The following is a 23,197-nucleotide window of genomic DNA, read 5'->3' on the forward strand; positions in this document are numbered from 1 at the left end:
GGCTCCCCAGAGAGCTAACAGACATTGCCTAATTGAATCCTCACTGCAGCCCATCAAGCAAGGACTATTTTCCCATGACTCCCAAGAAAAGAGGGCAGCTCAGAGGAGCCTTGTAACCAGCCCCAAATCCACAGCTAATATATATATATTTGAACCAGATTTGTGCTTAAACCAAGACCCCCGGTACCAAAGCCTTGCTGCTTTTTTCAAGGTGAAAAATGGAGGCCCCTGGGAACCCCTGGAAAACTGAGGAAGGTGGCCTTGCATGAGGTGATACACTAGGGTTCCCACGTGCTGTTAGTGGTGCAGGACACTAGTGATCTGTCCCAGGCCCTCTACTTAACCCCCACCAAGACCCTCCCTGCACCCCAGGTAGGGGGTGCTCTGATCTTTCCTATAAAATGGGATTTTCCCAGAGCTCACCTTGTCCCCTGAGGGTCAGCCTCTGAAACCCAGCATGGGTAAGCTGCCAGCCCACCCACCTCATAGGCCTAGGGCTGACTGAGGCCTTGGGTTTGCTGGCCTGGCCTCTCTACTCACTTCTGCTTTTGGCACCAGTGCTTTGGCCAGGCTGGTAGGTAAGGATTTCCTGGGTTAAAGAGGGAACCCCCTTTTCAGGAAGTTGGAAGAACTGGTATTTGATAATGGAGATTATGCACTAGAAGAGGCCAAAGGTCAGAAAGAGTCATGTGCTCCTGGTATAAAGAAACGCACCCCACCCATCCATCTGCAGCAGAAACATAAACACAAATGAAAACTCAAACCATAGGACACAGGTAACTGTATTTTAATGAATCAGAGTCCGGAATCCTAAGCCTCAGAAACTTTCAGGAAAGATAGACATTTGCCTGCAAGTAGATTCACTGACCCCCACATGTATCTTTATGTGTAATGAAGGTTTTATGGGAACTGAGGGGAAACAGGGAGAGAAGGGCAAATTACACTCCTAAGATAAATAGATTGAAGACTGAGAACTAATCAGAAGTTCAGATGAAATTAGATTCTTGAAGGTGCTACAAAAGGTTTCTTTCTGATTTGCCATCACAGTAACCTGGAATATACAAAACAAAGCCATTAACGACAGAAAGTGGACCCAGTTTTTAGGTAGACAATGAGCATCATGATGGCCTTGGAGCTGGCTTCATTCAAATGCTTCTTTTTTTTTTTTTTTTTTTTTTTTGAGATGGAGACTTGCTCTGTTGCCTAGGCCAGAGTGTACTGGTATGGTCTCAGCTCACTGCAACCTCTGCCTCCTAGGTTCAAGTGATTCTCCTGCTTCAGCCTCCCAAGTGGCTGGGATTACAGGCACCCACCACCATACTCAGCACATTTTTGTATTTTCAGTAGAGATGGGTGTCACCATGTTGGCCAGGCTGGTCTCGAACTCCTGACCTCATGATCCACTTGCCTCAGCCTCCCAAAGTGCTGGGATTACAGGTGCAAGCCACTGCGCCCGGTCTCAAATGCTTCTTAATTCAAATGCATTAGCAGATCACAACCCTTAAGGTTAGAGGTGGTTGTAATTTATAAACACCTTCATGGCCGTTTCTGAAACCCACTGAATTTCTCTGGACATAATGGAGGTAGAGAGAACAAGACCTGCCAGATGAACAGGACTTCCTTTGATATTTCTTTTAAGTCAGTCTTAGTGCATTTCAAAGTGTCAGGGACCCATCCTCTGATTTCAGGAAGTGGGGTCCAAGGCAGCCTGACCTGGGACACACTGGTGATGGGTTTATAAAGTGTTTCCATGTCTTATGTCATGTGTCACATGATGGTGTGGCACAAAGGACTTCAGAGTCACAGAACTCTAGGTTTGCATCCAACTCAGCCACGTATGAAAGATTTAGGGCAACTTTCTTCATCGCTGTCAGCCTGTTTTCTCATCTGTACAATGTACGTAATCTACTTCCTAAGGTACCCTGCTGTGGTGGAATCCTTGCCGGCCCTACTTTTAATCCACCCCCAGGGGAAAGCTTCAAAATCAATATGATTTTGGTCTGAGTTCTCATCTGTTTGGTGTAGCGGGTCAGTTCGTGACCAACGGAAATGCTCCATTTTGTTTAATTTTTTTATTTTTAGGTGGAATCTTGCTCTGTCGCCCAGGCTGGAATGCAGTGGCACTATCTCAACTCACTGCAGCCTCCGCCTCCTGGGTTCAAGTCATTCTCCTGCCTCAGCCTCCTGAGTAGTTGGGATTATAGGTGCCCACCACCACTCCCAGTTAATTTTTGTATTTTTAGTAGAGATGGGGTTTTGCCATGTTGGCCTGGCTGGTCTCAAACTCCTGACCTCAAGTGATCTGCCTGCCTCGGCCTCCCAAAGTGCTGGGATTACAGGTGTGAGCCACCATGCCTGGCCCATTTTGTTAAATTTTTTCTACATTTTAGCATTACTGTATTTGGATTTTGAAACCCAGTATCCCATAGAAGTGAGTGAGTGTCCATTCAAACAAAATGGGGCTCTTCCTCCACAATGTTTCTGGGTTTTAAATCAAGATCAGACAAGGGTAATATCTCCTAAAAGATCCTATGGTTGTTCCAGAGAATCTCAGAAAACCCAAGCGAGAAAACCCAGCTAGTCAATGCAATGGCTATTTGGTTTCATATAGAAAAAAGAATGTGTGTTGAAATCATTCTTTTTGGAGCTTACTACGTTGATGCCGTGGAGTTTTTACATCCACGGCCACGAGCTGCCCACTTCTTTACTGGGCAACTCAATCCCAAACAATCTTAATTCAGTCAAAATGTTTTTTTGGGGGTAGCGTTGCAAGGGGTGATAACAGAAATGACCTGAGGAAGCGGAAGAAAAGGAAGAGAGTGCCCATTGCAGTGTTAGTGCCAGGGAACTGGACAAAGGTCTTGCCCATGCCTGCACGAGCCCTGTGAGGAGGCCAGTGAGCAATCTGGCCAAGAAGGATCAGGATTTGGCCTCAGAAAGGGACTCCCAGGACCCCCTGTTTTCTCCGGGATACAGATGAAATGAATTTCACTAGCACGTGGGCCGAAACTCCAAACCAACTACCCTGCAGGGAGGGCCAGGAGGCATCCTGCTCCCTACTCACCGTTGTGGACGATCAGCCTGTACTGCCTGGCCAGGCACAGCTCCTCCTGCCGCTGCCTTATGATCCTCTGTGCTTCCGGTGGCAGGCCGTTGGGGTCACGGGAAAACACGAAGGAGTAGCTGTCAGCACAGGTGCCGTCGAGGTTCAGGAGGCGGCAGGAGTACTGCACAGCGTACGTGTCGTAGTCCGTGTCGATGATCCAGTGGTCATCATCTGCAAGCCAGAAAGCCACCCTGCCCATCAGTGCCTCTCCCTCAGGGGCTCAGATGTTAGAGAAACCCATGATGAGGCCTGAGAACACAGTGACTTCCAGAAGCTGGTTTTATATCCTTAGGAAGCAGGACACTTCAGAGAATTGACAGCTTTTACACAATTTGGCAAAACGGAACGTATCTTGTTCTCCTTTATTGAAGAAAATCTGGGAGTCAGGGAAGCCTCATTCACTTCAATAATCATCTCTCCCTGTGACTATGTCACTGTAAATGTGACAGCATTATTCCAAAGAACCACCAAGAATGTGGGCTCATCAAAACCACAGAATAAACCTTTCTACTGTTGCTTCGCCATCTACTCTCCAATAATGTCTGTATCTTTCATGGCTCATGTTTGATGGCCACCAACTTATGTTACTCCCAATGTTGGCTTACATTTTCTCCATCTCTATCAGCTGGCTCCTAATCAACCCTCTAACTGCGCTGCCCCCTGCCCGCTCAGTCTGCTGGAGGATGCCACTCCCATGTCATGGCTTCTCTGGCTCCACCCTAACTCTGCTTACTAATGCTACTCACTTCATTGTGCTGTCAAAGAGTGGGTTTTGCCTTGAGGACTCGAGATGCTCACCACGTGGCATCAGCCATTTCTTCTTAGACTTGTCCTCTTCACAACTCACAGAGGCAGAGCTGAGACACTGACTTTAGAATATATGCATTCCTCAAGGCTGAAATATCAGCCATGAAGAGCAAGAGTAAATGAAGGAAAAAAATATCAATGAAGGCAGGAGAGGAAAGAACGTTAATTAGAGCGTATGTGTGGCTGGATGCTGTGGTTCATGCTTGTAATCCCAGCACTTTGGGAGGCTGAGGCAGGAGGGTAACTTGAGGCCAGGAGTTTGAGACCAGCCTGGGCAACATAGTGAGCCCTGGTCTCTATAAAAAATGAAAAAAAATTAGCAAGGTGGGGTGGCGTGCATCTGTGGTCCCTGCTACTTGGGGGGTTGAAGGCGGAGGTCTGCTTTGAGTCAGGAGGTCAAGGCTATAGAGAGCTAGGTTTGCCCCACTGCACTCCAGCCTGAGTGAGAGTGAGACTCCATCTTAAAAAAAAAAAAAGAAAAAAAGAATGTGAGTGACTTGCCACAGCGAAAGAACAGTGTTACCCTATATTCAGATGAAAGTGCCACATTTCTACTTAATTTCGCCTTCATGTTGACAAAATACCATGATTGAGACTTTCTGAGCACTTAATTACATGCCAGTCACCGTATGGACACTTCTTATTAGTCTTCTCAGTTACCTCTCACATTGACCCAAAAGTGCACACTATTGTCCCCTACTTTACAGGTGAGGAAACTGAGGCACAGAGAGACTTAATAATTCACCTAGGGTCACAAAGAGCAGGGCAGAACTGAGATTCAAGCAAGGGAGTGTGATTCCGGAACCCACATGCTTCGCCTCGACACCACTCCCGATAAGTAAACTGGCGGGAAAGCGGCAAAAACAAAAGGCTTTGGGTCTCCATCTCATGCTCAGGGTTGTAACAAGGGGTGATGCTCCCTCTGTAGAGTTCCGGTTGGAGGAGCACAGAGGGAACCAGATCCCCCAGCGTTAGAGGGTGTAAGGCCAGATGGAATGCTTGCCCTAAGTTGCCTCCGGGTGTACCTCTCTGAGAACCCCTGGAGTGCCAGCCTAGGATGGGGTTCAGCCCAAACCCAGGCTCTGCAGGGGGGCTGTCCCAGGAATGGGTATGGAGCCCCTCTCTTCAACTCAGCCTAGGCTTGCCAGGAGGAGAATGAGCCAGTCCTGTGCCTTGAGGCTGTTCCAGGGTGACAGTGTCAGAGGAGGGGCTGAGGAGATGTCCCAGAACCATGACTGCTCAGCAGGGACCATACAGTTATTCAGCAGGAAGACCAGGGACAGAAGCCATGGAGCTACCTGCTGGGCCTCACCCTAACCACTGACTCCCCTCACAGGCTCCAAAGTCTCTGGGTGGTCTTCCTTATCCCTGGACGAAGTCATTCCTTCCCTGGTTATGAAGATCACCGTGTCTGTCACAGGCACTCTCAGACACAAACACACTTGCCTTTGAAATATCACCTCGATTCATCATGCAGGCAGCCATTAGCTTGGCAGGTCTGCAGCTTGGTTTTTTTTTTTTTCCAAAATGGTCACCAGCATGTAAATTTTGACGGAGAAATTAAGTAACTTTCAGTGCTTGGATTTAGTAAAATTGGCTACTGTTCTTGACTTTAAAAGAAGGCCTAGGTTGGTTTGGTTAATCTCCAGGCTCTTTTGGCTGAATAATTCTAAGATGAAGAATTTAAATCAGAGCAACTATGACCAGGGTCTCCCTTTTAAGAGTATTTGCAAGAAGTGAACTGCCAAAGTACTGCGAGAACGAGGCTGGTTCTCCGGCCTCCTCACACTCGGCAGCTGGGCAGGTTTCCTCCGGAGAACCAGACACCACAGCCGTTTTGACTTTAGCTAACCACATGCAGTGGAGCTAGGGACAAAGAGCACTGGAAGCAGTGGCCGTGTGGCTGGGAGCCCCTGCCAACCCTTTACCATCCTAGGAAGTAGGGTCACGCTGTAGCTTCATCTGCACTCTACCTACAGAGACTGTTTGGAAGGTCAGTGCAAAACCAAAGAAAATGCTTGGTAGAGGGTGCTGTCTCGGGCAACCTGGTTCCATTGGTCTGTTGCTTACTGCTTTGTGCCTGGAACGGGTCTTTTCAGCTCGCCAGACCTGTATGCTCCAATCATCTAAAGCAGCAAGACCAGGTAAGAAGCTTCCTGTGGTACTCAGGCCTAATGGTCCAGCAGAGCCAGCCAGGAAACAGATGTAATGCTACTTCTGATGAATCGTCAAAATACCCCAACAGGCCCCAGCAAAGTGAGTGGAGTCTGAGGCCTTGATACCCAAGTAAGCCAAGATAACTCTTCGGATTGAATCATCTAGACTAGTGGCTCTCAAACTTCATTGTGCAGTAAGAGCATGCCCAAAGAGCATACTTAAAATGCAGACTCCAGGGCCCTGCCCTTAGAGTGTCTGACTCAATAATTCTGGGTTTGAGTCCAGAAATGTGCATTTTTAAACAAGCACACTACTTTATTTAGATATAGGTGGTCCAGGAACCCTGACTTTGAGAAACACTAATGTTAACCTTCAGGCCTGCATTGTGTATTCAGCCTGACGAGAGCCCCTTTGCGAGCAGAGGGACAGGCTTTATCTGACAGAACAAAAGAAGAGTCTTTGTCCATGTCTTTCTGTGAGAGCACAAAACAATGAATGATCATAGCTAATATTTATTGAGCACTTACTATGCACCAGGCTAAGCATTTTCACACATTACCTTAATTAGTCCTTCCAATGATCCTATGAAATAGGAACTATTCCTTCTCTCCATTTCATATCGAAGGAAGTCAAATCTCAGGAAGGCTAGCCTGTATTCAACCAAGACCTGCTGATGGTAATATCCTCAACCCTTGAGACCCTGATATATCCTGCTTGCTGCTGGTGGAGCCAGAAGGGAAGACCTGTACTAAGCATGCCAAGGCTGGAGCAGCAGGCCACATCAGTTTGCTAACACTGACATTTCATGTTCAACTGTAGAGATTGACCACATTTAATTTTAAAATAATTTGACAACAAATTTCATGATCATTTGGCCCTGAGTTATTTTCTCTTCATAAGTGCACCTCATCTTCAACACATCTGCTTGGTGAGATGCAGTGTGTGGAGCAGGGAAGAGACTGAGGATGCAGGCCACTCTCAGAGTGACCTTCACTCTGAGTCCAAGTCAGTGTTTAAACAAGAGCAAGGTCAGGGAAGAAACTGGCACGCAGAATTTGTGAAGAGGACCCCAAAACAAGTATGTTAAACAGAGCAAGGGAGATGCATCAAGCCATGCAGTTTGTAAGATACTCAGAAAACAAGGGATTCTTTGTGCCTTTTTACAAGCCATGGGTTAAGAGATGTCACTAAGTGCCAGAAATTCACCGTGTGCCCCTAGGCCTGTCACTTCTCTATGGGTCCCAGTTTCTTCACTTCTAAAACAAGAGACTTGAACCCAATAGTTTCCATGGGTCCTCTCATTCTAGACCCAGAATCTAAAGCTACGATTTCATGACCAGGGAGGTAACTAAGCAGCCATCATATCAAACACTGACAAAGAACTCATGTCTGAGTGCTTTCTGCCTGTTAACTCGTTGCATCTTGTAACACAACTCCATGAGGTAGGTTCTAGGATCATTTCACTTTGCAGATGAGGAAATAGGCACAGAAAAGTTAGGAGAGATATCCAAGGTTCCACATGTAGTGGTGGAGTTGGGATGTGAACTCAGGAAGTCTAGTTTTAATCGGGCAGGCTTAACTACAACACTGCACAGCTTCTTTTTTGAAATGTAACCTAAGAAGAATTTATCCTTAAGCCTTCCATATTCTAGTCATCTCACTTAATATCTATAGCAATCACTTTCAAGAGTACAATACTTTTTCCCCCTCCTAATGAAATCCTAGATAAAATACCAACATACCAGAGGCAAAAGCAAACTAATCTGGTTTGAGGCAAGAAACAAAATGCTCCCTTCTTATCTGATCTATCCCTAAAGGCACTGCCAACAGCATCCTAGTCCATTAAGGAGCACATCTCAAAATGCTGTAGAGCGTGTCTTTTTTCTTTCTATAAATTAGTAATCTTGTACCTCGTATTGATTTTTGTAATCCATTATCAGAAAAGTATATTTTACTCTAAGTAACCCACTTTGGGAAGTTTTGCTACACTATTTGAAATAACTTTATTAATTCCAAGGATAATAAAATGAAAATAAAGCTTCTAAGCTTTTTCTCTACCAGGTATGGTAGCTCACACTTGTAATCCCAGCAATTTGGGAGGCCGAGATGGGAGGATGGCTTGAGCCCAGGAGATCAAGACCAGCTTGGGCAACCCGAGAGACCTTGACTCTACAAAAAATACAAAAATTAGCCAAGCATGGTAGCCCACACCTGTAGTTCCAGCTGAGGTTGGAGGATCGCTTGAGCCCAAGAGGTTGAGGCTGCAGTGAGCCATGATGGCACCACTTCACTCCAGCCTGGCGACAGAGCGAGACTCTGTCTCAAAAAAAAAAAAAAAAAATTAAAAATTAAATTTCGTCCGACACACAACTTTAGAGGAAGTCCAAGAGTGTGTGCTATGGTTGGAGAGCAATAGGTTACAACAAAGGACACTTCTGCCCTGGATCACTGAGCAAAGAGAGTCTCCTTCAACAACCCTTGGTCCTATCTCACAGAAGAGCTCAAACAATACTTCGCAAAGCTGGTCTGATTAGCCCTTGTAGTTCAGGGCAACCCAGTCCTGGCCTGAGGTTTGGAAGCCTGGCTTCTGACAAGACATTGACTCTAACAAACTCGTTGCATGTCCTTGGGCAAAGTTCTCTTGGCCTCAATTTATTTATCTGTATTTTGAACCCCCTCCAAAAGGTTAACTCTCCCTCTCTAAGATTCCATGATCGGTCTCCCCTGGCCTGCATTATTCTCTAGCTACCAAGTAGATTCTAGATTTAAACCTTAGGATAAAATGGGGGGGAAATGGTCAAAAGAGCATGTAGACACTGTTTTCTCGCAATTAGGCCAAATGTAGGATCTTCTTCTACAAGCCCTCAACATCGCCCCCCTCCACATCTGAATGTCACAGCTTAGGGGAAAGGGAAGAGGCCACTGCCACAGAACACTGTGCCTGGCTCAGAATCTCAGCATCAGCAGGACAGGCACCTGGGAGGCATCCATCCCTCTATGCACAATGCCCCCTGCATCCTTGGATGGGGCTCTCTCAGCCTCTGCGGGAGCCCAGGTAGTCAGGCTGTCTCAGGTATGCAGCCCAGAGAGAGGAGGAGACAGAGGTGGTGTGGTGACCGGGAAGGCAGGAGGAGAAAGCATGGAGAAGGTACACATCTTGGCACAGTGGCTGCTGGAGAACATGACACCTGACAAACCGAAAGGTCCTTCTGAACTTAGGCGAGGTTTTCCGAGCTGAGGCTTGGGAAGGGGGCAGATAGCTACTCCCAATCTTGTTCCCCTAATCTCAGGCAGTGCTCCGGGTTCCTGCCACTTCCAGACCTTTCCACAGGCCATTCTTCCTAAGGGTAGGTACCACTGGAGAAGAAGCTAAGCGATTTGGCTCGGTAGGGCCCCCATTTTCAAGACAGTCCCACAGAGCTGACTACTCACTTCCTTTCTGGAGAAAGGAGGCTACGCCCCAGTACTTCATCTTGAACTTGGCAGGGTCCTCGGTGTCCGTGAAGGTGCCCACCATGTCTGCGCACACGTCCCAGTTACTGCAAAAGCCAAGGGGATCCTCAAGCCAAGTCGGACAAAGGGCTTCCTCCCTCCCTCCACCCTCCCGGTGCTCCCTTCCCTTCACAGTCCCCACGTGGCGATCAGCAGGCAGGGCTCTCGGGAGACCCTGGAACTCAAAGAGCGCAGCTACCCTGGCGGCCACTGACTTCAAAAGACGGACTCGGCCCTTGGCCGTGGCGCTCATCTGGCCGGTCTCGTCCACAGAGAACTCTGCGATGATGTTGTCCTGCAGAAAGAGGCCCTCGGGGTCCTTCTTGGCCATGGCGTACCAGGTCCCGGAAAACTGCGAGAAGGATGACAGCAGGGGTTTGGTATCTGGGGGCTAATGGCGGGCCGCGGGGAGGGCGGGGATGGGGGTGGGGACCCGGGCCGTCCAGACTCCCTGGGCCGATCCGGGCTGATACCTACGCGAGCCTTGTCGAAGTTCTCCTTGACTCGGAAGCTGCTCACCCGGCAGTCGCGCTCCGCCCGGCTGATGCCCAGCACCGCCAGCAGCAAGAGCGCCCACACCCACTTCATCTTGCCCAGGAGTACGCCCTGCGGGAGACGCGCCTCAGTCAGCGCCCAGCAGCCGACCCCCGGGCAGTGCATCCCACCCCACCCCGCCCGACCCATCCCGCCGCCGCCCCGGAGGCCCCTGCCGCCGCTCACCACCAGGAGGAGAGCCGCGAGCAAGCCTGGCTGCAGCGTCCGGGCGCGCGTGGAGCTAGGGAGGCGAGCGCGCTGCGGCCGCCCAGCTGCTTTATAGCGCCGGGGGGAGGGGGTCGCGCTTTCGTAACCACGCGGGGTGAAAGACCGAGGGGGAGGCGCCGGGGACACTTGCATAACGCGCCCTGACTCACCGGCGCCCGGGAGCGGGCAGGGTCCCCGTGGGCCCGCCTCATCTCCGGCGCAGCCCCAGGCGCGGTGGAATGGCCGCGCGGGGTGGCCTCGGCCTGGCCAAATGCGCCAGCGGCCCTGGCTCAGTTACCCTGCAATCTTGCCAGCGGCCGCCAGCTGCGGTCTGGGGTGGCCTCCGGGGCCATTGGCTCCGGCAGCAGGCTCGAGTCAACCTGGCGGGAAGACCGTGGCCTCACAGGGCGAGAGGGGACCCGCGAGGCTGCCTGGTGCGTGAGTGCTCAGGCACTGGCCGTGCCAAATTGGCCTCTCCGTCCGCCCTCTGAGGTCCGCTTGTGCAGGAATTTTGGAATAATTCCTCCAAGTAGTTTTTCATTTTATAAAGGATGTATTTTACTCTCTTTCAGGAGAGTTGTGGTGCCCTCTGGTCAATATTTGTTCTTTAGTTTCAACATCTTTAGAAGCATTAAAACCCTCGCTGTTAAATACTCTCCAGAAGTGCAACCCTGGTCAGAACAGGAAATACTTTAGCAGCCTCGGTGGTCTCCCACCTTACTCCGTGGTACTTCCCTGAAACCACTTTGAAAAACACCTACCGATTGTTTATGATGCAATTTGATTTCAAAGCCATATTGGAATTTTTGTTTGTTTTTAGAACAGCTAAAGTTGTCTGTTTTGTTGGCTAGGAGTGGACAAAGGAGAAAAGAGCAGACAAAGAAGAGACGAGTAAGCAGCATTCTATACAATGTCAATGGCCAATTGAATCTAAACCCTGCGACCAGTTTAGGTATTTTGCCTGTGTGATGGCACAATTTACTGACCCTGTTTTTCTCTTTCTGTTCAAAGTTAAGAGTTCCACTTATTTGATCAAAGCAATGAAAGGATGAGAATGACCGAATGAGAATTCAGGATGTGGCAAAGAAGTAGCTCTTCTTAAGAGTCCTTCCATACAATATCAGTTGTGTTTCCATGGCCTAAATTGGAAAGATTCGAGATCAGTTTGGCCATTTTGCTGCAGCCAGACCTGAAATAAAGAGATCGGGGAAGAGGAATGGTGGCAGCCAAACGGATAGAGCATTGGGGCTACTTCCGAGCATCCTGAGAAGACATCAGTGGCTTCCTTCCCACCTCCTTCTCCATCTACTTCCCATCTTCCCCTTTACTCCTGCACCATTTGGGTCCCAGCAGTGTCTGAATGCCAACAATGATGTATTGAACTCCTAACTGCCCCAGAGCTAGGAAAGCCTGTTTCTGGACAACAAGCTAACTAGATCTTCTGATTGGGCCAGTTTTATGGAAGACTGTGTAATCCCAAACAGGCAAATAAGGTCTGCTTCAGACCCACTCTGCAGGACCGTATGGGGCATGGATCTATGCACCCTGCGTGGGAAAGGATGTTAGGGCCCCTCTCTATCTCCTACCCAATGCTTAAATCCTCTTTTCAGCATCCCAGAGGAGAGGTCTTCCAGTTTTTGCTCCAAGTCCTTTAGTGATGGAGAGCTCCTAGCTTAGCCTAATTGCCTTTGGACAGTTATCCCTGCCAAAACGTTCTCCTAAGATCCCCGGCCTTGCAGTCACTTCTCCTAGAACACATTCCTGTGCACACTATCTGTTGAATACATGTAGGGGATTTCAGTGCATTTTCATGATGGGTTTGATGCAGCAACGTGTTTTCATTTATTTGTTGGGTGTTTAAAGGTTGTTTCGGAGTAAAAATTTGAGGTGAAAAAAGGAAAAAAAAGTTGGTGTAACCATTCCTCTGCCCCTTCTCTTTTAATGATAAATCCTGGACCTTAGTGTTCCAGATACCAGCAGAGAAAAACAGTTTATTTTGGCGTTCTTTCTAGGATTTCTTCATGATTACAAATAAACAAATTCAGGTCAACTGATGTTCTTAACATCAGTACTTTGAAAAAGATCCTCATACATTAACTTTTCAAATATGTGTATGTGCAATGTCAAAAAGAAAATGTTCACAGTGAAAACCTCTGTGTGATAGCATTAGGGACATTGAAACTTTTTTCTTTGTGTCTTTCTGTATTTTTAGAGTTTTCTACTGTGAAAATGTTTAATCAGAAAATAAGACAAGTATTCCCTTTACAAATATTTTTCTTGCTCCTTTTTCTATAGGTAAAATTATGTTTTAAATTACATCTTATAGATCGTATATAATGTACACAAAATTTCATTCATTTCCTTGCCATGCTTCATGGAGAGACAGATCATGTTTCTTCATATTTGTATCTGTACCCCACTCCCCACTTTTCCATGGGGTATATCAAGAAGACTTGTTCGTAGGTGCTTAATCCATAGATATAATTTATTTTACTGAAATTAGTCACTCTATGCAAGCTCCATAAAACATTTATTTATTTATTTGATTTATTTTTTTAAGACAGAGTCTTGCTCTGTCACCCAGGCTGGAGGGCAGTGGTGAGATCTCAGCTCACTGCAACCTATGCCTCCCGGGTTGAAGTGATTCTCCTGCCTCAGCCTCCTGAGTAGCTGGGATTACAGGCGGACTTTGGGAGGCTGAGATAATGGATCACAAGTTCAGGAATTCAAGACCAGCCTGGCCAAGATGTTGGCTACCATATACATTCTCAGGATTTAGTACTTGTAGCAGAAAGATTTGCAGTCCCCTTCCATGCTGTAAAGTTGAGGACTACATCTGCCAATCCCTGCCTTCCCTGTCCCCACTTCCTGAAGCCCTATAAGTCCGCGAGCCTTCTGGCCAGTGGAAGAGTCTGTGTCATTCCCAGGCAGGGCTCAGGAAAGCTGCCTGTTCAATTGTTCATGTCCTCTCTTTTCTTCTCTTATCTGCCAGGGTCCCCACTGGTGACTGACTTTATGTGAAAGAGAGATGAACTTCCACTGGATGAAGCTACTGAGATTTGAGGGATTACCTGTAACAGAAGTTGATGTTACCTTAACCCTAACAGCAGCAAACAAGTCCCTAACTCCTAAAAAAGACTGAAAAAGATTTTATCATAACTGACTGAAGAACTAATGCAAGACACTTATGTCTTTAACCAGTGAAAATTAAGCACTTCCAACCAGCTCCATTTCATACAAAGTAACATTTATACCCACATCCCGACATAGGCCAAGAAAAATGAAAAACAAGGAAATGGAGAACATTTATCTTCTGACTGCATTTAAAAGATGTCAAAATAATTGGTTGAAAAACGAAAAGGTTAGTCAGTCCATGTTTTCAGGTACAAAGAGATAAATTAATTTTTTAACACCATATTGAGTGTTCTCAGTGGTTACAAAGTCGTCAGTCCATCTCATCAATTTAGACAAAAATAATACGGGTTTCACCAACCGAATCGTCTCTGAGACACCTGGTTATACCCATCAATTAAGCAGGCGCAAGGCTCTCATGAGAGCAAATGTGCAGATCAAGTGTCCTGTGCAGTTGGCTGCCAGATGTGCCTGAATGGCTTTCCATGATGGGTAATTATAGGAACAGAGAATCTGGCTAAGGTGGAACTAAAGAGCGGGTTTAGTATAATGATGTGAAATACACTGAATGAACCCAGGATATTGTTGATTTTTGTGTTGGTGCTTCTACCTCGTAGGCATATGTTTTGGCTGTTGTATAAGCATAACTTCCTGTGAAATCATTAACTGCAGTGAAAAATGTTAACAATGATGGAATTTAAAATTACATGTGCTCATTTATAGAGAGTACTACTGAAAACTTGTTTGAACAGAAAGTTTAAGGAAGTTAAATCATTCTTTGGTAGATTTTTAAACAGATTGTTTGGGATTTTTATTTCACTCTTGTACTGGTATTTAACATTTTATTATATTTGTCTAGATTTTGAAATCTTCAAAGAGTCTTTATATATTTCCCTGTAGCATTGAGTATGATGTCTAGTTTACCTCATGGGCACACTTTTTAATTTAGCCATATTTAAACTGGTAGTTTTAGAGTAGGTTACTATCACTTGCTGGCTGTGATCTTGGGCAAGTTAACTTAATTTCTCACCTGCAAAATAATAATAATGCCTACCTCATAAGAGTATTATAAAAATTAAATGAGATAATATATGTAAGGACCTTAGGAGGGTACCTGTCACAGAGTATATTTTTTGTTGTCATCTATTCTTATTATTCTTTTATTATTACCAGGTGATTTATATTTCTGAAAAGAATTCTCTGTAAATGGATGGAGTTTTCACATTGACTTAGTTATCATTTCAGAGTTTATCTAAATAAATGTATTATAATAAAAAATCTTAGTGTCTAAGATCTTGACTTTTTCCCTCAGTTTCTGTCAGTTAACATTCTATCTAAAAAACTCAACAAGAAATCTATGCTTTGAATGAGCCAGAAGCACTGATATAAAAATTAAACAGTGAAGTCAACAACTATTTTGTCATGTTAAAAATTTATTCTTAGTGATCTGTTTGGTAATTTTAAATTTTAAGAGATGTCATTTTCCATCCTATTTGACAAACGGTGCTGGGGAAATTGGCTAACTATATGCAGAAGAATGAAACTTGACCCCTACCTCTCACCATCTACAAACACTGACTCAAGATGGATTAAAGACTTGAATGTAAGACATCAAACTATAAAAATCCTAGAAGAGAGCCTAGGAAATACTCTTCTGAACATCAGCCTAGGCAAAGAATTTATGAGTAAGTCCTCAAAAGAAAACACAACAAAAACAAAAATTGACAAGTGGGACCTAATTAAACCAAAGAGTTTCTGCCCAGCAAAAGACACTACCAACAGAGTAAACAGACACTCTTCAAAATGGGAGAAAATATTAGCAAACCCTGCATCTGACAAAAGACTAATAACCAGAATCTATAAGGAACTTAAACAAATCAACAAGAAGAAGACAAGACAACCCCATTAAAAAGTGGTCAAAGGACAGGAACAGAGATTTCTCAAAAGAAGACATACAAGCAGCCAACAAACATGAAAAAATACTCAACATCACTAATTATTAGATAAATGCAAATCAAAGCCACCCTCTCACACCAGACAGTAGGATTATTACTAAAAAGTAAAAAAGTAACAGATGTTGGCAAGGTTGTGGAGAAAAAGGAACACTCATATGTTGTTGGTGAGATTGTAAATTGGTTCAGTCCCTGTGGAAAGCAGTGTCAAAATTTCTCAAAGAACTAAAAATAGAATTCCCATTTGACACAGCGATCCCATTACTGAATAGATACCCAAAAGAAAATAAATCATGCTACCCAAAAGACACCTGTACTCACAGGTTTATCACAGAACTATTCACAATAGCAAAGACATGGAATCAACCCAGGTGCCCATCAGAGGTGAGGTGGGTAAAGAAAACGTGGCACATATGCACCATGGAATACTATGCAGCCATACAAAGAACAAAATCATGTCCTACACAGCAACATGGATGCGGCTGGAGGCCATTATCCTAAGTGAATTGATGCAGGAACAGAAAACCAAATACTACACGTTCTTCCTTATAAGTGAGAGCTAAACATTCAGTATACATGGACACAATGATGGAAACAATAGACACTGAGACCTCCAAAAGAACAAGGGAAGGGGTTGAAAAACTACCTCTCGAGTACTGCACTCCTTATCTGGGTGATGGGTTCAACTGAAGCCCAAACCTCAGCATCACACAATAGATCCATATAACAAACCCACATGTACCCCTGAATCAGAAATTTTTAAAAAAATAAAACATGTCATTTTCTGAAATTGATTTTGTTTTTTTCAGTGCCTAGTGGCAGACAGTCAATAAGAGACACAAAGATCTTGCTAACACTGGCCAGAAGCTCTGCAAAGAACTACCCCGAGAGGAAGAGTCATGGAAATCACAGGGCTTTGTCCAGGACAGGAAAGAAAGAAAAGCCTAAAAGGAGGGTTCTAATATTACCCATTTAAAAATCTTTGATACAATGTCATTTGTCTTAGTTCAGGTGGCGCTAACAAGTGTTATAGACACAGTAGCTGATAGACAATAGAAATTCACTTCTCAAAGTTCTGGAGGCTGAAGGTCTGAGATCAGGGTGCCAGCATGATCAGGTTCAGTGATGGCCATTTTCCTTTTCCAGGTCACAGACAGCCATCTTCTCATTGTATCCTTACATGGAAGAAAGAGGGCTAGAGAGCTCTCTGGGCTCCCTTTAATAAGGGCACTAATACCACTTGTAGGGGTTCCATCTTCATGACCTAGTCACATCCTGAAGGACATACTGCCTAATACCATCAGATTGGAGGTTAGGATTTCAACAGATGAGTTTTAGGAGAACACAAATATTTAGTCCATAACTTCCCCCAACACTCCAAGTAGTTAACAGTGACCCCTTCTTGCCTTGCTTTCTTTTTCTAACTAATCAATTGCCTAGCCCTGTCAATTGTTGTGACACATTTGCTGGATTGTGTCTCACATTTGTCACTTTTTTTCTTTCTTTCTTTCTTTTTTTTTTTTTGGATGGAGTTGCACTCTTCTTGCCCAGGCTAGAGTGCAATGGTGTGATCTTGGCTCACTACAACCTCCCCCTCCTGGGTTCAAGTGATTCTCCTGCCTCAGTCTCCTTAGTAGCTGGGACTGCAGGCATGCATCACCATGCCTGGCTAATTTTGTATTTTTTAGTAGAGATGAGGTTTCTCCATGTTGGTCAGGCTGGTCTCGAACTCCTGACCTCAGATGATCCACCTGTCTCAGCCTTCCAAAGTGCTGGGATTACAGGTGTGAGCCACCATGTCCTGCCTTGAAATAATTTCAATTAATATTTTGATGTATATACCTCTGTCTCTGTGTATTAAGAGAATTATGCTACAACACTGTAATTAGTTGCATATCATAAATATTTGTTCATGTCTTTAACATGATAATAGGCTTTACCATTATCAGATTGGTGCAAAAGCAATCGTGGTTTTTGCCATTAAAATGGGAGAAATCACAATTACTTTTGCACCAACCTAATAGCTGTGTAGCTTTCTATTTTAGAAGTCTAATACCATTTATTTACTCAACCTCCTACTACTGAGTGTCCAGACTATTTCTAATCTTTTACTTTTATACCCATGCTCATGATAAACACACTTGAAACTACTTTAATCACATACGTTCTTAATTATTTATCTAAGATGAATTGGTACAAGCAGAATTATAGGATCAACGCCTATATACATATTTAAGTTGTTTGATAATGAGCCAAATGCAATAAAGTATCTTAATCTGTATCCCAATGTACAGTTTTTTTTTTCCTGGAAGTTATCATTTTCACCAAGTTTGTAAAGAGGAACACTAATAATGTTGCCTCCCACTTCAAACAGTTCTCAGGATTAAAAATCCTCAGTCTAGCCTTTGAGGCCCCTGTAATCTGGGCCAACCCCCACTTCCCAGGGTCACCTCTCACTGTACCCCATGTTACCCTACAGCCCATGCTATTGCTTCTGCTGTTCCCACCACCTGGAACATGCTCATTTCTACCCTGTTTCCAATCACACTAGATATGATTCCCCCCCCTTTTTTTTGAGACAGAGTCTCATTTTGTCATCAGGCTGGAGTGTAGTGGTGTGATCTTGGCTCACTGCAACCTCTTCCTCCCAGGTTCAAGCGATTCTCCTGCCTCAGCCTCCCCAGTAGCTGGGACTACAGGTGCACGTCACCATGCCCAGCTAATTTTTGTATTTTTAGTAGAGACGGGGTTTCACCATGTTGGCCAGGATGGTCTTAATATCTTGATCTTGTGATCCACCTGCCTCAGCCTCCCAAAGTGCTGGGATTACAGGCATGCAACACCGTGCCTGCTTGATATGATCCCTTTCATGAAATACCATAGCCATGTGCATGTACCTCACTTCCAGCATTAATCGTATTCTGTTCTATGTCTCATGACTTTTTATGCACTAGTCTTATTTCCCTTCCCACACCACTAGTGCTTGTAAGGCTGGGACCACCCCCAGAGTCCCCTGCAGTAGAAGCATAACTGTCAGAATTGTCTTGGAAATGCTGCAGTGACAACAACTCTCGTGTCTCCGAGGATGAAAACAAGACAGGTTTATTTCTCATCATGCTACAGGTCCATCTAGGGTCAGCAGGGGCCTCTATTATGTGACATCCTCACTCTGGGATTCAGGAGCCCCTTCATCTGAAACTGATGTGTCAGCAGAGAGAACCTAGAGCTAGAGAGCCTCATATTGGCAATTGATTGCTCCTGTCTGAAAGTGATATTTCTGCCCACAACCCATTGGCTAAAATCAGTCATGTGGCTCTACCAGAGGGAGGAGGAGTAATCTTCTTATATAACTGGGAGAAGGAAAGAATCATATACTATAAGGGGAACTTGAAGTCTCTATTACAATACCTAGAATGCATTGCTTATAACAGACAATCAATAGATAAATGTTGAATGAACAAACGAGGCCAGGCATGGTGGCTCACACCTGTAATCCCAGCATTTTGGGAGGCCAAAGCAGGCAGATCATCTAAGGAGTTCAAGACCACCCTGGCAAACAAGGCGAAACCCCATTTCTACTAAAAATACAGAAAAATTAGCTAGGCATGGTGGCACTCACCTGTAATCCCAGCTACTCAGGAGGCTGAGGCAAGAGACTCGCTTGAACCCAGGAGGTGGAAGTTGCAGTGAGCTGAGATCATGCCTGGGCAACAGAGTGAGACTCTGTCTCAAAAAAAAAAAAAAAAAAGGAAGAATGAACAAATGAATGAATCTCTAATTAGTTATAAAAACAAAAGAATGCTGACTATAATAGAATATTTCTTTCCAAATTAATATTCATTTTTATAAGATTATAAAAGATGAACATATATGGGCATTTTGTTTTTTCTATTAAGTGTAAGTCTGTACATGGAATGCAAATATGTGTTTTTTCCTCTCTGTTTCAAGAGGAAAGGATGAAACCAGGGAATCGTGAGCATATCACATACTTTTGGGAGAAGTAGGAACTGTACCATTAGTCACACGAAATAACCTGGTAGAAAAGAGTTATCCTCATCTCAAAACTGTAAGAAGAGGAGGATGGACCCATAGGAGAGGTGACTCAGTAGATTCAACTCTCTCCTGGGAAATATACCTCTGCATTATCCTAATTATATTAATAGGATGTTATGAAGTAAATAGTCATCCAACAAGAAACCTCCTGAGACTAGGGTCAATTGTGACATAGGAAAGTCCAAGAAAATGTGTGCACCTGACAAGGTGCTTTGAGGCAGCAGGTGAAGCTCAGCCACAAGAAGTGGCATAACTCAACAAATGACTGCGTTCTGTTCCCCTGAGAAAACCATGTTTCCCACCAAGACTCTCTCAATTCATGACAGGGAACATGCAACCTCAACAGATGTCTTTTTCTTTTGTGACTAATAAGATTACTGTCTCTAAAGAGGTAAAGCTTTACATTTAGAGAATTAAATGAAACTCAAAGTGTTGCTATTTTTGAAGCAAACTTAAATGTGGCTGTAACAATCATTTTTAGAGTCACTATAATATTTGTGTGTGTTTTCCACTTAAGAGAATTTGTCATATTAAGTTTGTGGCTTTATTGACGTGTTTAAAACACCTTGACTAAGCTTGAAACCAACATTTAAATATCAAAGGCAATTGGTTCATGAAATAATAGTGTGAATTATTAGTTGCGTAATAGTGTTTAAATATTTGGGGAAATGTGTTTAATAGATGTAAAAGCTTAGTAAAGTGAACATTAAACAAAACCAAGTAGTGTTAATTGTTCTTTCTGCGCCAGTAGCCCCTGAGACATTAAGGATCCTAGCAACAGACAAGATATCTGTCATCTAGTAGATTTAGCAGACTCTATGTTGGAGCAAAATCGCATGAAGTCTGGCTATTACTATTGAAAACGAAATCCTAATTAATATACTTAGCAGAGAAACCCAGCTAGTAACTATGTAGATTACCTTTTGTAATTCCGGTCTTTTGACAAGGGCTATTATTCAGTTAGTGGCTTGATTCGGCTTGGATCATTGGCAAATGTTTTGCTATGTTCACCTCTCTAGTAATAAGCTTGAGGTAATATTCCTTTAAAACACTTCTGAGGTCAAGCTTTCTAAAGTGAGGGGGATTGAGAGGTGAGGGTTTTAGAAAAACAGGAGGCCAAGCAACCTTGGTCATCAAAAGACTTTTAAGAAAATAAAAGATTAAAATTCACCTTTATGTTGTGGTGATGCTAAACTGTTCCATATCCCCCAAATGTTCATTAAAATTACTATAGAAACAAAAAAATACAAGCACTTCCGAGGTCTAAATAGTTTCACCTCCTATGACTATCGTGGAAGTACAATTCAAAGTGCCAATGGTTGCCGACGTCACGTCATTCACGGATATGTCAGTGAATGTCCCATCTTCCTTGCCGTGGATAGCAGCCAGCATTCAGTTATTTTTCTGGAATGGACACCGAAGCTTGCTACTTGCTGGCTGATTTAAGGTGCTCTCAGGATTCGCTGGGGACTTCTGAGCTACTAATGCTCAGGGATTTAGTGTCCTGAAGAACTCTTTAATCCTCTGCTTCATGAACCCACCCTAAGCCAGGGCCTTCTGTCACATCCCAAGAGTTACAGGCAGTTTGAAAGCTCTGCTTTCTGCTTGACCTTTGAAAGTCCTATGAGGGACCATTGACGGTTTCCTCAGTAATTTCTACCAGGATGTATTTCCTTCTCATCACTCCGCCTCAGGTAGTGCCCTGAAAGTTATCCTTTCTGAACAACAGCAGCAGCACCATGGGTGACATCAACCAAGATGCCGTGGAGAAATACCTGGAGGAGAACCCTCAGTTTGCCAAGGAGTACTTTGACAAGAAGCTGCGGGTGGAGGTGCTGGGAGAAATCTTCAAGAACAGCCAGGTGCCAGTCCAGTCCAGCATGTCCTTTCCGGAGCTGACCCAGGTGGAGGAGTCGGCCCTGTGCTTGGAGCTGCTGTGGACCGTGCAGGAAGAGGGGGGCACCCCGGAGCAGGGGGTTCACAGGGCCCTGCAGAGACTGGCCCACCTGCTCCAGGCTGACCGCTGCAGCATGTTCCTGTGCCGGGCCCGGAACGGCACACCTGAGGTGGCTTCCAGGCTGCTGGATGTCACCCCCACCTCCAAGTTTGAGGACAACCTGGTGGGCCCTGAAAAAGAAGTTGTGTTTCCATTGGACATAGGGATAGTGGGTTGGGCTGCTCACACGAAGAAAACGCATAATGTCCCAGATGTGAAAAAGGTAGGTGGCCTAATAATAGTGGGACAGAGGTCTTGGTGGGGTCAGGGAGGGACCAGTGGGAAAGAGAGATGGTGCTGTCCTTGTGGCATTAGTTTGGCAATAACCGGGGGAATGTGGGTGGCAGGGAAGAGGATCACCCCAGCCTAGCGTTACCAAATGTAGCAAATGAAATTTCAAGTTGCCCAGTTGAACTTGAATTTTAGATGAACAATGAATTATTGTTTTCTGAAGTGTAAGTATGTCCCATGTAATGTTTGGCATTTTATCAGGCCATCCTACCTGGACCTGGCGCACTCCACACCCCTCCCTTATGCCTCCTCCATGCTCTGGGGGAACTTTCCTTCTCAGCAACACCAGCAAAACAAACCGCCCCACCAGGGAAATGGGCCAATGTGCCCAGATGGCAAGACTTGTGAACTGTGCCCCGTGCCCCTCATTCACAGTCCTTTGAAAACATTCAGGTTTTTTGGATGGATTTGCTTGTAAACCAATTCTTTCATCTAAGGACCAATAGTACAAAAGAAAAAATGATGCCATTTGGACATTCAGAGGTTCGAATTCGGAATTCATTACATATGTGAATTTAGGTGAGAGTTAAGTGCAATTGACCACTCCCACTGCTTCATAGCCCAGACCTTTCAAGAATGAATTCCAATCATGTAAGTGGGACATTTGTACCCTCTTGAGGATCAACAGCATACTGCACAAACACAAGGCACTGAGATGTCCCTTATAGATACAGAACAACTTTCTTTTTACCATTACAGTACATGTTCATTTTTTAAAAACTATAAGATACAAATAAACAAAAGGAGGAAATGCTAATCACCCATCATCCCTCCCCTCAGCAATAATCAAAGGTACCAATTTAGAGATTCTCCTGGCAGCTCCTTTTCTACACATGTGCTCCATTATTACAGTTTACCATTAACAAAAAAGGAGAAGTGGATTATGATGGAACAGAGTTGAATGGGAACAGCCTGTGAAGTGCTTCCTGTGTAGGGGTGAATAGGGCAGCTGGAGAGGCAGGAGGATAATCCCCTAAATGCCTCCTGAAGCTGATTATAGGGAGAGGGTCACACGGACCCAAGAGGTATGGAAGTCGTCAAACATGGGCAACTCCCTGCAAACAGCCACAGGACACCGCTCAGGTGCAAGGATTACCATGGGGCCAGGTAGAGCCTTCAGTCCTGAATAATTCCTCCCTTCAGTGAGTTTGAGCTGGGTTGAGTTTGCTTTTGAAGCTGACTGTGGCTGCTTCAGGTGACTAAACAGATGCTTGTCCTTAGGGCAAAGTTCTTTAGACAACCAGCCGGAAGGCAATGTCTGCACATCCTAAGGTTTTCTCATGGGAATATGCTCCTTGAAGGTCTCCAGATGAGCCCATTTCCACTAGGACAACAAACTTTAAAAAGTGACATTCAGGAATCTTTTTGAAAGGCTTTTAAAGAAGAGATGGGTAAAGTGATTTCTGCTGTTATGCTCTAATGAGCCCAGTTCTCCGTGGTGAGGAGGAAATGATAGCATGGAGCTGCTTG

At 44.8% G+C, this 23,197-nt stretch overlaps 2 protein-coding genes and 1 long non-coding RNA gene across 6 annotated transcripts in view; 2 read left to right on the forward strand and 1 right to left on the reverse strand.

The window, feature by feature from the left end:
* Positions 1-771: 771 nt before the first annotated feature.
* On the reverse strand, positions 772-10,578 carry RBP4 (retinol binding protein 4). 2 transcript variants are annotated; one of them, XM_078346071.1, is made up of 6 exons: positions 10,474-10,578; positions 10,040-10,168; positions 9,778-9,914; positions 9,503-9,609; positions 3,065-3,277; positions 772-1,051 (listed from the first exon to the last, which is right to left on the reverse strand). In XM_078346071.1, the coding sequence occupies exons 1-6, from the start codon at positions 10,513-10,515 to the stop codon at positions 1,014-1,016; spliced, it is 666 nt and encodes a 221-aa protein (XP_078202197.1). In that variant the 5' UTR covers positions 10,516-10,578; the 3' UTR covers positions 772-1,013. The 2 variants fall into 2 exon arrangements, with proteins under 2 accessions (XP_078202197.1, XP_035124385.2); XM_035268494.3 differs by lacking the exon at positions 10,474-10,578 and adding an exon at positions 10,283-10,347.
* On the forward strand, positions 9,775-16,177 carry LOC144578711 (uncharacterized). Its single transcript, XR_013525018.1, has 2 exons — positions 9,775-9,942; positions 13,296-16,177. It is a non-coding gene; the product is annotated as an uncharacterized LOC144578711 (long non-coding RNA).
* Positions 16,178-20,999: 4,822 nt separating this feature from the next.
* The window catches only part of PDE6C (phosphodiesterase 6C), a 62,228-nt gene continuing 60,030 nt past the window's right edge, over positions 21,000-23,197 (forward strand). For 2 of the 3 annotated variants that reach the window (XR_004732073.3, XM_002756642.7), the window contains exon 1: positions 21,000-21,659. Coding sequence is in view for 1 of the 3 variants with exons in the window: in XM_002756642.7 (XP_002756688.3) it covers positions 21,180-21,659 (480 nt within the window). In the remaining 2 variants the exon portion in view is untranslated. Of the gene's footprint in view, positions 21,660-22,737; positions 22,835-23,197 lie in introns of those variants that run through there. The other variant, XM_035268495.2, reaches the window with a different exon arrangement.

Source organism: Callithrix jacchus, chromosome 12 (genome assembly GCF_049354715.1).
Source record: "Callithrix jacchus isolate 240 chromosome 12, calJac240_pri, whole genome shotgun sequence".
Lineage (NCBI taxonomy): Eukaryota > Metazoa > Chordata > Mammalia > Primates > Cebidae > Callithrix > Callithrix jacchus.

Excerpts from the sequence above, each read along its gene's own strand:
- RBP4 (XM_078346071.1), bottom strand. The coding sequence starts at position 10,515 with ATGAGGCGGGCCCACGGGGACCCTGCCCGCTCCCGGGCGCCG. Across the intron at positions 9,915-10,039 it reads AGAACTTCGACAAGGCTCGC|TTTTCCGGGACCTGGTACGC; the intron begins GTAGGTATCAGC and ends TCCTTCTCGCAG. Across the intron at positions 1,052-3,064 it reads CAGGCTGATCGTCCACAACG|GTTACTGTGATGGCAAATCA; the intron begins GTGAGTAGGGAG and ends TGTATATTCCAG.